Below are 14,682 nucleotides of genomic sequence, written 5' to 3' on the forward strand. Positions count from 1 at the left end.
GGAAGAGGGACAAAGCCTCCAAGTCCCCACTGCCAAGGCCAGCACTGAGATGTGCTCCCTGGCCATACCACAGCAACCCCAGCAGACTGAGGGTTCCCCCTCACCCACTGACTCTCAGAGGAGCTGCCAGCCAGCTCTGTGGCTGTGTTGCCTCCCAGTGGAGTGGAGACAGTCCCACTGGAGAGGGCTTGTACCTGCACATCCCTGTGGAGCTCCCTGGCAGCTCCCTGGGCAGAAGGCTCATACATCTCACTGGCTGGCACGCCCTGCCCTTGATAATCTGGGGGAGCACCCCCATCCCTGTCAGGACTCTGCTGCCTTCATAGTATTTTGCAGCTCCCAGCCCCACTCTGGCCTCAGTGTTCCCAGCCAGTCACACTGCTGTCAGCAAAGAAACTTCACAGGCAGCTGAGAAGTGCTGAGATCGAAGGTATTTCTTGCCTTGGGGCTTAGATTTGGAATTACTGCCTTGACCTTAATTTCAGTTCCTGATGTCCCCTCTCCCTAGTTGCCTGTGACATTTCTTGTTTAGCTTTACTGTAATCCCCCAAAGATCATGCACTTCAACCACACAATTAGAAATAATACTATTAGTAACAGGAAACAAAGATTTAACTTGGGAGCTTTCTTTCCTCTGGATTTTGAGTCTGTTTCTGCAGTTTTTCTCTGCAGTTTGCTAAGATAGAAATGTGTTTTCATGGAGAGTCTTGCATAATCATATGGTTCTGGGAGCTGGACACCAATCTCTGGAACCCTGCTGTGGACCTGGAGATCAAATGCATAATAAATAAATGTAATTTTGATAGTTCTTGTTATTACAGCTTAGTTTAAGAAAAACACATGGGTTTTCAACACATATATATACATACTCTTGCTTATGTATGCATACATCCTGATCACACATCTCTCTGCCAAATACTGTAAAATGACACAAGCACACGCTGCTCAGCCCACCCCCTTGGAGAGCAGAGCAGCACTGGGATGGGGGTTGATCCCAGCTGTACAGAGCTGTGCCCACTCCCGGGGGATGGCCAGCCAGGAGCCCCTCACACATGCTGCCACAGGGAACTGGTATCAGTCCACGTTTTGGAAAGCTCTCTGAAGTTGGTGTCAAACAGGGTACCAAGTAAGAAAAGGGAAGTTCATGCTGGCATGCTGGGAGGTCACTTTCCTGAGCGAGGGGCTGGGGTGAAAAAGCTTGCAGGTTTCACAGGGAAAACAGAAACCACCAGCAAGTCAGAGTGATAGAGGTGTTGTAGAGATCTGTGAGACCCCCACAAGTGCATCAGATGGGTTTCTACATCCATTTTCTACTTAAGATTGCCTTTGCCACGGAGGTATCAACCTCAGCCCCCTTCCCCAGTATGATCCCCACATCATCCCACACCACCGTGTGTCCTGAGTTTCATTAACACTGGATGCCTGGATGAAAGGTCAGTCCCCAGGATAAATGCAGTGTCTCTCCAGCTGTGCCGGCAGGGAGAGGGTCCCCAGGAGGGGCTGTGGCTACAGAGGCTGCTCACCAGCTCCTCCAGCTCAGCCTCTCTGCTGGGTCAGCCTGCAGCACTGGAGCTGCACACCAGAGCCCTCTGGGGCCGGCTGGGCTGGTGGGACAGCGGGGCAGGACTGCTGCATTTCCCTCGGCATTTCTGCTGCGCGGGGAAACCCCCGGAGGAGCAGACCAGTGTTCGGCAGAGTGTTGATTCCTTTGATCGCAGAGCACAGAGCAAAACAGGCCAGTTGTTGATTTGCGTTCAGTGCAGCTCTGGGCTCTCCCCAGTCCCCTTCAGATCCATATTGGGGCTATCACGCTTTTCTTGTTCAAACAGTAAAACTTAACGATGCCCTTTCATCCCCGCCTGCAGGGGCTGGCTGCAGCCTGCCTCGCACAGGGCGAGCGGCTCTGTGCCTGGTGGGCTCCTGCTGTCCCCTGCCGGGCATCCCCAGCACGGCTCGCTCTGCTGCCCCGGCTCTGGAGGCTGCAGAGGGCATCGCTCCCCGCGACAGCAAAGGGAGGGGCAGCGCATGTAGATTTTCTCTTTAGCTCTGCTGGTTCTGTAGCTTCAGGCAGCCCTCTGCCATGTTTTTCCCTGGCTCAGGAGCAGAGGGAGATCTGCCAAGCTCGCCTCAGGATGCTGTCAGTACATTCAGACTGGTTTGGAAAGCAGTGGGGAAAGCTCTGGGGATACAAGGCAGAGTGAAACTCTTGCTGACTGCAAGGAGATATTCGTAGCCAGTGAACACACAGCTGCAGCTCATTGGTGCTTCCAGTCGACTGGGTCCATCTGCCATCAGCCTGCTGTTGTTACACTCCATCTCCTCTCCATGGCAGGTGACCTGGTGGAAGGAGAGCACAGGGAGGCAGCACCTGGCACCACTGCAAAGGCTCTGGGCAGCTGCTTGCTGGCTCCCGTCCTCTGGTGGGCCAGGGAAAGCACTGGTGTCAGTCTGTCTTAGCTGCACACTCTGGTGGGAGCACCTCAGCTGCTGCTGCTCAGAGAGGGACCAAGGCTGCTGAGCAAAGCTACCTGACATGGTGGTTATAGCTGAGGGCTGAGGAGAGAAGAGAAGGTGAAATATCAGAAACCAATTTCCAGAACATTGTCCAAGGCAGTTTGGGAACTGTTTTTGTACTTTGGGCAAGCTAAGTTAAGCATGTTCTTGTAGATTTCTTCCAGAGCATGGTTCATGGTACTCTATGCATCACTCTTGCAGCATCACCATTTTGCAGACAAACATGAGGTGAGTGTGCTGCTCCCCAACATCCTTACTGGGGCAGCCAATCCAGATGCAGCCTTGGTCACAGAAGAATGGCCACGGTGGTCATGCCACAGGAAAATCAACTTGAGCAAAGTGTGAGTATGGAGAGATGAAGACAAAGACTAACACAACCATGAAGCCATAACCCTGAGATAAAATCCTCTCAAATCAGCCCATCCATCATGAGAAGCAGACTGTAAATGTGAATCCTGGCTGGCAGCCAAAGTGCAAATTGTAAGCCCCTGTGCAAGAGAAGTAGTTTAATGTGCTGTGGGGACCACTGCTCTTACGTGTCCCAGAACAGCCTGTGCTGGTGCATAGGTTTTGCAGTGTTGGTTACAGGCTATTAAACCCTCTAAGTTCAGAAGTCGTCAGTCCTTTTCTGACTGCATAAACTCATTCCTAAAAACCTCACTAAAACACACCTTAATGGGTATCATCTCCCCTCTTGAACAGAGGCAGAAGGAGAAGGGACCCTTCTACCAAGAAAAATCAAGTTCATATGAGGTTGCTTTGTAGGAGCACTAGCCAAAAAAATCCTAAATGGAGTGAAGGAGCTGCTAAATGGGTGTTGATACAAATGAAGTCTGAGGATACCAGCTCCCTCCATGCTACCCTGCTGGACAGTGGAGTGAGAGAAACACCCAGTGCACCCAGGAAGAGTGAGTGAAGGCCTTATGCTGCCCCGGGCTAAGGGTCTCCCACATGGGGGACAAGGACCCTCAGGAAGGCCAATATAGGCCCACTCAGAGGATGGAGGCTGGGCAGCAGCCAAAGGAACATGGGGAGGAGATGGAAGTTTTAAATTGTTAATGTATTAATCTGCCTTTTCCAAATAGATTCTTTTCTCCATGACCACCACCACTGGCACCCATACATTTACATTTATTTAAAACCCTGGGGCATGTTGCTTTCCAGAAAGGAAACACTGCTGTCAAGGGCACTTAGACAAAGTCATGTACTTTCTGGGTGGGAGCTCAGTGAAGTTTAATAAGAATGCCAGAGTAAGAGCCCAGTATGCTGTACTGCCCACGTTGGCTAAGAGGACTCCCACCTTGGGAGGAGGCAGCAGCTTGCTGCCTTGAGCAGTGCTGGGTGCTGCTGAAGGATGGGTGGTCACAGCTCAGGGCTGCACTGTTTTCTGCACCTCTTCATGCCTAAGCTCATGGTTCTAACTGATTCTGAAATATTCTTATGTCTTCCTTTCCTCTATTTGCTTTTAAAGTACTTTTCCCATTTGTAAAGAGACACCTTCAATTCAATACATCAATGTTAAAAAAAAGAACATGACAGCAATGAAAAAAGCATCCAGACTGTTTGCACAACCTGAAAGAACCTGCACAACCTGTACAGCCTGGGAATCCCTGAGATTTGCTCAATTGGTTAGAGCATGGTGCTAGTAACACTAAGACTGTGGGGTCAATCCACATTTGGGCCATTTACTTAAGAGTTGGACTCAGTGACCCTTGTGGATCCCTTCCAACTCAGAATATTCTGTGACTCTGTATTCTGTAAATGCCAGGGCCTTTAAGCCGTTCTGGTGATTACTGGAGGCAGAGGGTTCTCCTGGAGCGTGCAGCAAAGCACCCTTAGAGGGCATGGGGATCACCCAGGCAATGTCCAGCCAGAGCAGGCAGGGCAGCAGGTACCCCTGCTGGGTTTTTCCTCAGCCTTCATGTGACCTCCCCTGTTGGCTGCCTCTGATTTCCACTCTCTTGAAAAGGAAGGCTCACCACTGAGTCACCAGGTGTGGAAAAACAGGCAGTTTCATCAAACACCCGAGGCGGTGCAGGAGCACAAGAGGAAATGAGAACACCCCACGCATGACACTGACACAAAGCAAAGGCACGAGCTGGGTTTGCACCGTTCAGCATTGCCCACCAGGGTGCTCTGTAAACTCTTCTCCTGTGGGCCTTTCCATTTTTCACATGGAAAATGTGCATTCTGCCCAAACCTTGTCATGATTGCCTGCTGCAAAATCTCTGCCACTTACAACCTTGTGAACATTCAAAAGACCAGTACCAGCAGTTATTTGCAGGAATTATGAACCCATTTAATAAGCTCGGGCATTTGGCTGCCGTGGGAAAATACCAGTTTGAAATACAGACCAAGAACCCATGGAAGGGAAGCTGTCACTTTGTCCTTGGCACAAGTCATCTCTACTCCCAGGATAAGTCAGTACAACACATCCTGGCCAGGCTCAGCTTTGTGGTGTCAAGGAGGTGAGAAGGGATCACAGGGGGACAGGTTCAGCTGGTTGCTCTCTCCCTGCAGGGCTGTGTGTGAGTTGAGCATGATTCACCCCGTCCCTTGCCCTTCCCAGGCAGCGCTGCAAGGGGCAGGGGCTGGAGTGACTGTCCAGCGCAAGGTGAGCTCACTGACCTGTGAACCCACTGCCCTGCAGGCGCCACACATCCGTGCTGCCCACTGGGACTGTGCTGTGCTCACACCACCCTCCTGCTGGGACTGCCATGCTGCTGCCCACACCACCTCTTCCCTGAGTGGCAGCAGGTGGGGATCAATGGTACCCTGTTCAAGCACAAAGGAGTGTGGGGCTGGGGTCCAGAACAGCCATTGTTTTCTTGTCTTGTCCTTCAGACGTACATAGGGCTGCCCCTCTCCTGAGGCAGCGTGTCCTGCAGAGACAAGCCAAGGACTCCCAGGCTGTCTACCAAATGCAAGGCAAAGAGGTCAGAGTCCTGTGCAGCTCCTTCCATACATTATGACACTTGTGAGACCCTGGTGTTGTTCAAATGGCTCTGGCAGCTACAAAACAAAAACGCATTTCACTGGTGTTCCAAAAGAAAGAAAATCAGATCTCCCTCGCTGTGCTGTCCCAAGTCTGTGGGACCCCTCTGAATATGTTTGATCTTGTTTCCTGTGGTTGCACATCAGCACAGACTTCCCAAGCCGGACTAGTTGGAGCCTGGATGGTGAGCAGCAGCCTCGGCCGGGGCTCAGCTGCAGGAGGCACTGGGCCTGGGGTGCCCCTCGTGACTTGCCAGAAACGTGCTGCTCTCTTGCCAGGAGCAAACATCGTCATCCTCACAAATGGTTAACCTGCCGGGAGCTGCACAGCACTAATGACTTCACGTTCATTTAATCAGCTTGGGCTTCCAGAGCGTCCACCTCAGGAGCAGGGAAGGCCGTGCACCCCTGCTCCCAAAGCCGCACCCCTGCCTCAGCAATCATTAATCACCCCGGCCGAGAAGGAGCAGGCGGCAGGAGGAAAAGGCCGGCTCTCCGCAGCCCCCACGGGAGCGGCACAGGCAGCGCTGGCCGGTTCCCTGGGGTGGCAGCTCCTTCTCCGACCACCCTCCCCTGGGAGGCCCTGTGGAGGTGGCCAGCCCTGCACGCACTGCCCTTTCCTTCGGGAAGGTCACTCAGTCCAGGGAACGGGAGGCTCTGCCTGCTCCTGGGAGCTGCTGGGCTACGCCTGAGCTGGGGGCTCTGAAAGCCCAGGAGTTCCTGCCTGGCTGTACCGCAGCCTTCATCCTTCGCCATGCAGCACAAGGCATTTTGGAGTGCCCTGGAGTACACCTGCCGATTGCTGGGCATCTCCACCGCAGCAGGTAAGAGCAGATTCTCTCTTCTTTGGCACTAAAAGGCACTGAATGGGTGCCGGGACCTCCAGGCTGCCTCCCTGCCTTTGGCCAGCTGCAGCCACAGCCCCATCCCATGACGGGGGACAAGAAAACTTGCTCACTTTTGCTTTGGGACTCAGGGTGGGAGAGTGGTGGTTGCCTGGCTGGGTTCTTTCCAAATGCTGTGGGAGGCACAGTGAGACATCAGAAAGGAAGGGCCAACATTCAGAGGGCAAGAAAAAGCATGCCAAAAGAAAAAAACAAACAAACAAACAAACCAAAACAAAACTAAACTGTATTCTTCTAAAACAGATGTAGTCATAGGGCAAGATGTGAATGAGACTGAAAAGCAAAATACTCATGGCTGTGCAAAATTGCCGGGCTGCACTGTGGGATGTGAAGATGAAGGAGGACCTCCTTGTAGTGTGCACGGTGAGATGTTCTGTGCCAGGCAGGATGGAGAGGTTCTGTCCCAGCCATCATGGCATAGTTACTATAAAAGCATGGCTCTGCCTCTCTAGCAGCCTGTTGGGGAGCAGCTCAGAGCAGTTCAGGTTGTAGCTGCAGTACAAACACCATAAATTTACCCACCTGGTACCTGGGGTATCCTCCCACCTGCTGCCGGGGGCTGCTGTGGACCAGGGTGTTCTGGGTTTGGACACACCCAAGTGCTTGGTTTCAGATGAAATCCAGGTGTTTTGAGCCAGATGTCAGACACAGTGTCTCACTCAGGAGGATGGAACACCATTTCACAGATAGCATCTCCAGATGGGACTTGGGGAATCAGCCAAAGCAGAGGTCTCAGGGGTTGACTCTGGCACTGCTGCTGACTAGCTGTTATGGGACAGGACAGGCAGCACTCTCTGCCTCAGTTTCCCCATCAGTAAAGCAAAGATCAAAGGGTCTGATTTGTCTAAAGGCTGGAGGGTGAACCAGAGGTTCCTGGTGAGAGGTGACTTGAGGTGGTGCCTGTGGTTCCTCTTTCAGAACCCCAGAGATTTCAGTCAGACACTGCAGAGTAAGTCACAGCAGGCCCTCCTACATTGTATTTCCTTTATGAGCTGCAGACAGTCATGAAGAGGCACTTTGCTCACCCCAGGGGCAAAGTAGAAAGCACACAGGTCAGCTGAAGTGTGCACAGGTTCCCAAGGACACGGCTGGGGTGATGGAGGCTCTGGAATGTGCTTTAAAGGACTGATACTGATAACAGGCAGAGAGATCTGAGTCTCTGAGTTTATACAAACTCCCAGTAGATAAGTGCATGTCATGATGATACTGCAGCACTGGGAGATGGGACAAAGCTTTAATCAGGAAATGGAGATCACTTAGTTTCTTCATCCCCATGCCTTTGGGCCCCCATGAGCCTCACACTGGTCATATTCTCACTTAAAACTCCAAGGAAATTCACGGAGACCCTTCTGGCAGAAAATTTGAGCTTGTTGCCATGAGAAAACTAATGCTAAACCAACAAAATTGAAAGTAGTTTACAATGTAGAAATGTGTTAGTGGAATATCATCTTTCTCTCCTGCATGTTTTCTTTTCATCATTCTGCAGCATCTGCACATCTTTTTTTAAATTTTTCTTTAAATGAGTATTGCAGTTATCTGTCTGCTTAGCATCAGGTCAGCGAGAGCTGCACTACAACTCACAGTGCTTTTCCATAGGTCTGGTGCATTCCCAGTATCACCTGACTTTCCCAAAAGGCCCGTGAAGACTGAGATGTGCCTGTGTTTTATTCCTCTGTGTATTTCAATGGAGTAAGAAATCAGCTTGATGCAGTGTTTAGTGCCTGATGAGGTGTGTGAGGCTTTTGAATGAAATGGAAACCATGCAGAAGAAATTCCCATGGGTTTTGTTTGAAAAAAAACTCTGTGAAATGGAGAGTGCATCAGCCTCACTAATTGATTTTGAGAAGGCCTGGCCAGCTCCTTATGCTGCTAGTAAATACAAGTTACCCACATAATATAAACCTCCCCTTCCCCCAGGATCTTGGAGTGTAATGGCTCTCTGCAGTGGTGAGGCTGCAGGGCTTCCTTTGTATCAGAAAATGGCTAACTGGTCTCATGGCAAGTTAGCCAAGAGTCGTCAATCAGCCCTGTGATTTGCTGCAGGGTTTGCAGCATCTCTAGTTCAGTGATTCTAGGCCTTGTGATTTTTGCATCTAGGAAAGATTTCCTACTTATTTCTTAATTCTCATGCTTTCAACCATTTAATTCCTAATCATGTGCCTTTAGCCACATGGTTTGGACAAGATCCAAATCAAGGCAGTGACTAGTCCAAACAAACACCTCGAAACAGCCCTTTTTTTCTTGCAGATTCTTCATTCAAACAGCTTTGTGGATAAAGCAGAAGTTGTGCAAAAGGAGGAAATCTCCCCATCCAGAGCAGCAGCTTGAGCTAACAGCCAAGCTGTAGTATTCTGTATTCATCCACAGGGTCTGAATGAATGAATGAATGAATGAATGAATGCGAATGAATGAACTCCACATTTGTAGGGAAGATTAAAAAGAATGGTCCTCAGTCACAAGATAGTAAAAGACAGTACTTTGCATGTAGGATTACACAGCTCTTGCAGCTTCACAGCCCTCTGATGAGACTGATTTCCCTGTGCTCTGCTGAGGGCTGGAAAGGCAGTGTAGAAGGGTGGCACATGAGTCCCCTAAGTTCCCTTGGCTGACAGGGGCCAGCAGCTGCAGGAGACCCAGGGAAAACACAGAGGGATTTCTGTCAGCCCAGATGGGAAAGCTGACCCTTGGCATTGACCTACACTGCAGTCTGGAAGGACACTGATCTGTGTCCTTCTTTGGGAGCCTGGCACCCTTCTCCAATTGGGGCAAACCACAGCTCAGAGAAATGGATCCAGCCTGCTCCTCAAGCCTTGGCCAGTGTGCACGGAACAGGAGCAGTGGTGAACTTCCTGAGCACCAGTGGGTGGGTGGGGACTGCTCACTGAGGGGTGGAGGCATCAGGTGCAGACAGGGGGTTGCTCTGGCTGTGGAAGCTGGGCTTCATTCAGCTCCACACTGCTGACACTTGTGCCCTGTGAATTAGCATGTACCAACCAACTTGCTGCAGTTGGTGTGAGGCATTACATTTCTGCTCCATTTTAGAAATAATCTTGAAGGGAACTGAAGGATGTTGAAGAAAATTTTCCATCCCCTGAAGCTATTGGCCAATCCATCAAAGATTTTAGCCTTGCTAATACTCTTAATCCCCCTAAAACTGACTCCCTGGTGTTCTGTACTGGCTGAGGCACTGAGAGAACGTTCATTCCCTGTTTTTAATCTGCCTGCTCCCATTATATGTTTTTCTGTTTGGCTAGCAAGGGATCCTGATGCTATGGCTACAGCCCTTCGTGAAGGCAGCTGGCACAGTTCCCCTGCTCTGCAGCCTTGTGTTGGGTGCAGCAGGACTGGGCAAGCAGGGAGGGCAAGGGAGTGGGGCTGGCAGGCCCCGGGGGGACCTGGGCAGAGGAGGATGGGGCAGTGGGCCTGTGGCAGCTGAGATGTGGCAGTATGGCAAAGAGAGGACACTGCTGCTCGCCTCCCGCAGCTGTCCAAGGCCAGCTGGTATTCCCAGAGCACCTTTCCCAGCCCACGCAGTGGCAAGGCTGCCATCAGAGGGGTGCAGCTGGGATGGGTTTCAGGGCTCTATGTCAAGGGCAGCGCTCAGCTCTGACTCTTCTGGGTGGGTGTGTCAGCATGAATCACTGGTGCTGGCAGTCCTAACATGCTGCCCTGCATGGAAGAAACTGCCTTGCTAGCCCCTGGGGAAATGGGGACATTTATCCTGGGAGCTGGGAACTAACCCAAGGGAACTGGGAATGAACCCTGCAGTCAGCACCTTTCCTACCTTCTCTTTCTAGTGCTGATCGGTGTGGGCGTAGAGACCCTGCAGCGAGGACAGTTTAAAAGCCTGGCTTTCTATCTGCTGTGAGTATTTTTGCCCTTGAAATCAGAGCTGGCTGGGGTGACAAGGTCAACCCCTCCACCATATGTAGCACCAGACTAGAGTGCAGCAGCAGCAGGAGACAGTGTCCAAGGCTTTGGGTATTTCAGATCTCCATATTGAGTTTTCAGAAAAATAAGCTATTTCTGTTAGGAAAAGAAATGCTACTGCAGAGTCAGGCAGGCCAGAGGGAACACTGGCTGCAAGCTGATTCCCCAGGGGCAGAAGGGCTGTGAGTTTTCCACAAACCAGATGAGCAGAGGGTGTTCAGACCCCAGCATACAGACCGTGTTGAGAACTGGATAGTAAATTCTGGCCCCCTGTGCCCTTTCCACCCACCTGCAGAACATAAGCAAACACAGCCCTGCTCCCCTGACAGCTCCACCTTTCAGTTTTTCAGGGGTTGCAGTTACTGTCTGTGAAGGCTTCTTCTTTATCAGTTTGTTCCTGGAGATGTGCTTCACGTGAGTAGACCCTGCCCACTACTCTCCAGCCACGGTGGGACCTCCCAAAGGCACCTTGCCCCTTACAGGCAACACCAGATCTGGGGGAGCTGCAAGTGCCAGACCAAAGGTCCTGCCCCAGTGCCAAGGCAAGTGCACTCGGACAGGGGGGAGGTAAATGGGTCCATGTGCACAGCCATTTAAACCTGTATTAACCCAGGCTTGTGCCCTAATTTCCTGAGCATCAGCACAACAAATCCTGGTCTTCAGCATCTGCTTAACACAGTGTGTAGGCACAAGGTACCAGGGTTGGAGGAAGAGCCAGATCTCCAGGGTGAGCTTCAGCTCCCTCCAGAGAAGTTAAAGTTTAAATGTCAACAATCCTTATGTCCTTTTCAGAGGCTGAGCACTGCTGCTGTCTTCCAGCAGAAACTCAAAACTCCTCACAGCTTAGAGGCAACACATTACTCCTAATAGTAGGCACTTGATTAGTGAGGCACTGAGATGCTGGCCTCTGGCAAATGCTCTTCTCCCAGCAGGAGATGTTCAGGCTTTGCTCATCTTCCCTGAAAAGCACACCCATCTTCTGACAAACCAGAGTGAGAATCTGCACATTTAGATGGGTTATGGTTAAGACCAAATCTTGGCATATGGTTGGTGCCTCATGCCACAAGGACCTCTCTTTCTCTCCCCAGTAACAAGCCTGAATTCCTGGCACAGGCCTTCTGGAAGCGAGCTAGATGCCCAGGGAGCTTCCAGAAATTCCTGGGGTACACGCTGCTCTCAGTGGCTTGCTTCCTGCATCCTGTCCTGGTCTGGCATGTCACCATCCCTGGTGAGAAGCTTGGGTGGGGAGTAGTGCAGATGGAAGAGGAGCATGGTCTGTCAAGGGGTGGGGTGGGGTGGGGATGTGAAGGGAGCTGGGCTGGTGGCTGATGGCTCTGGGCTAGCCAGACCAAGCGCTGCTTGGCAAGGCCTTCCCACTAGCCAGAGCCCTCAGCCAACACAGTCTTGTCCCCAGGGTCCATGCTGGTGCTCACTGCCCTGGCCTACTTCCTGCTGAGCAAGAGGAGGAAGAGCCCAGCACACAAAGAGACACATCCCCAGGCAGGTCAGTACGTGGACCCTTCAGCCACTGAGGCAGCCCCAACCATCATTGGTGACACGGAGCAGACCTACACCTTCCACGGGGCCCAGAGGGAGCAGCACCGCTCACTCCTGGGCCACATGAAGAGCATCCTGAAGGGCAGCAAGGACAGCAGCTCAGCCCCAGAAACTCCTGTCCAGCCAGCAGCCGTGCCAGGCCCTCGCAAGCAAGTGCACTTTCAGGAGAAGGTGGTGCAGATCATCCCCTCTGTCAGCGAGGACTTGGAGGATGTGGAGAGTGAGGCAGAGGAGACCACATCGGACACAACACCCATCCTCACCCCACCAGATGCCCCCATCATCATCGCCCCTCTCAGCTCTGGCGGCCTCTTCTGAGCCCTCAGCAGGAATGAGGGCAGGACAGACCTGCTCCCCTGGAACAGAAGCTCCAGCAGCCAGCAGGCCCAAGGAGGTGGCCCTTTTTGCCTTCTGTACTTTTGGGGTGACAGCTGCACCACCCCCTCTTCAAGGGGCTGCGTGCACTCCCTGGTCCCCTGCACTGTGGCAGGCCAGGGGACAGGCAGGGTTCAGCCAGGGTAGTGCCAGCACAGCGAGGTTTCTGCTCCCACAGCCTCACCCTGTGCACTGCACACCACTGCTGTGCTCCTCCTGACATCGCAGCCACGGTGTGTGCTTTCCTTCTGGAGGGAAGACCTCCGTGCCCAGGAGCAGCCTCTGCTGGGACACTTGTGTCCCTCTGGCCCTCACTGCACATGGCAGAGCTCAGGGCTAGGCTGAATTCAGTGCTGCAGCCTGTGGGTTCCCTCTCAGTACCTGCACCCGCTGCGGCAGCTTGAGACTTGCAAAACATATTTTGGAGGTGGGCTGAGACCAAGCACATCCCTGGCATTAGCACTTGCTTAGTACCTTCCCAGGCACTCTGAGCCCAGCAGGGAAATCATCTCTGGCCTTGGGAACACCTAAGCAGGTGTCCCCTGCTTGGACAGCCCCCTTGAATTAGAAGATGATATGGCAGCCCAGGTCCTGAGGTTCATCACCACACTGGTACAGCAGACTGTGTGTAACTCCAATGTGTGTAATTATGGCCCCCAGAGGGCAAAGGCAATAATAAAATTACCATAATGTCCCACCAGTTCCTTCCATGCCAGGTCTTCCCTGAACCCCTTAACTCTGGCTTAATCCTGGCATAATTTCTGCCTTTTGAGGACCATTCAGTTGTAATCAAGCATTTCCCTCCTATTCAGCTCCCACCTGAGGACACGTGGGAAGAGCTCAGGTAGCTGGGTTCCCTTGGACATGGGACAAGAAGCCACACTGTCACTGCTGTTGGGCTGAAAATCTAGAAATGCTCTGAGCCCAGACACATAGCTTTGGGGGAAATTATGGTAATTAGAGAAAGTTCCTGGGACCTGCTAGACTATTTATAAGATAGAAGCCAGTTAGCTGGCTGTTTATCATGTAAATACATTATTTCTTCTATTTAAGACTCAGCTCTCCAAGAGGCAATCACCATGTTCATTTAGGAAAGCAGTGTAGGTCAAAGTGTAATCAGAAGGCAATTGAGATAAACAACGAGTGCTACTTTTTAATAAACTCTTTCTAAGTGACTTCTAATTTGTGATATGGATCAGGAAGAAGATGAAAGATATTGACTCACAATATTTGACTGCCTGTGTTTAATAATGAAGCTGTTGACAAGAGCAGTTTATGAAGGGTTACACACACTTGTCAGTCCTACAATCAGACATAAACAAAAAACTTTTTGTTGCGTCACCAATATTTAAAATAGTAGCTGGTATCAATCTGCTCTAAACATGATATATGGATTAGAGACCTCCTGTTTCTGGCAGCAGAAATTAATCTCCCACCCCATCATGGTGTGCTGGGGAAGAGTCACGTACACATGTGCCTTTAGGGTGGATTTGCACCTGTAAAAATATCTTTAGAAAATTGTGCCCGGTTAACACTGCACAACTGATAGCAGCAAGCCCAAGATCCAACCACAGCTCCACCCTCTACCTGGTGTATTCCTCACATTAGGAGATAAAAAATAAAGCTATTTTCCTCTGAAGCTGGTGACAGAAATACCTGCGCCAACCAAGGTCCCAACCCACCCATGCTAACAGGATACCCACCCTGGCCTACTTTGCCCAAAAAGGCAGAGCTGGCTCCGCAGCTTCACCACAAATCTGCTCTGCAATTAAATCCACTTTGATCAGCAAAGTCAGCTTTCTGCATCATCCAAGGCTCTTCTTTGAACATTGCTTAATTAATTGCACACAGGGAGATCAACTTAATTGAAAAGTCACTGCTCCCAATATATGGAGCAATCTGCTGACTGGAGAAGACTGTATTGCTGTAGACTTTTTTCTCCTTAGCAGCCTGGGTGGGAACAGATGCTCTGCCACAGATTTCATCCTTCATCCCTTACTCAATCAGCCAGCCCCATGATTTGTGCCTGTGGGGCAGCACACAAGGGGTGAAGCAATGTGCTGGCAGCTCCTTTGACACTTGGAAGTTTGTAGGGAGCAAGTTTCATTTTTTTCTGTGAAGTGCTTAAAATGCATTTGCAGTTTTTAGAGTCTGCACAATTAGATTTCCATTTTTAGGCTCATATTTTAAAAGCCTGTTGTAGGTCTCCCTTCAGAACCAAGAATGGAGGAAACTACAGGTGAGATGTTTTTTTCAGGTTTCATGGAGCTCATGGAGCCAGCATTGGACCTGGTTGCTTTTCTTGCATGCTCCCTTGTGTTGGCCTGGTTCTTCTCTAACCCCACAGCTAGTTGGCTCAGGAGATAGAGGCTGGGGAAAAAAAAAAACCCTTTATTGTCTTTTCTGT

At 51.1% G+C, this 14,682-nt stretch overlaps 1 protein-coding gene across 1 annotated transcript; it reads left to right on the forward strand.

Moving 5' to 3' along the window:
* Window positions 1–5,693: 5,693 nt before the first annotated feature.
* TMEM72 (transmembrane protein 72) lies at window positions 5,694–14,217 on the forward strand. Its single transcript, XM_064430776.1, has 5 exons — window positions 5,694–6,332; window positions 10,211–10,277; window positions 10,686–10,757; window positions 11,432–11,571; window positions 11,758–14,217. The coding sequence occupies exons 1-5, from the start codon at window positions 6,263–6,265 to the stop codon at window positions 12,216–12,218; spliced, it is 810 nt and encodes a 269-aa protein (XP_064286846.1). The 5' UTR covers window positions 5,694–6,262; the 3' UTR covers window positions 12,219–14,217.
* Window positions 14,218–14,682: the final 465 nt, after the last annotated feature.

The sequence above is a fragment of the Passer domesticus genome, chromosome 8 (assembly GCF_036417665.1).
Source record: "Passer domesticus isolate bPasDom1 chromosome 8, bPasDom1.hap1, whole genome shotgun sequence".
NCBI lineage: Eukaryota > Metazoa > Chordata > Aves > Passeriformes > Passeridae > Passer > Passer domesticus.

Bases quoted from the DNA above. Each gene is read 5' to 3' on its own strand.
- TMEM72 (XM_064430776.1), top strand. From the start codon at position 6,263: ATGCAGCACAAGGCATTTTGGAGTGCCCTGGAGTACACCTGCCGATTG. The intron at 10,758-11,431 runs GTGAGTAGACCC...TTCTCTCCCCAG, and splicing joins TTCCTGGAGATGTGCTTCAC to TAACAAGCCTGAATTCCTGG. The intron at 11,572-11,757 runs GTGAGAAGCTTG...TCTTGTCCCCAG, and splicing joins CTGGCATGTCACCATCCCTG to GGTCCATGCTGGTGCTCACT.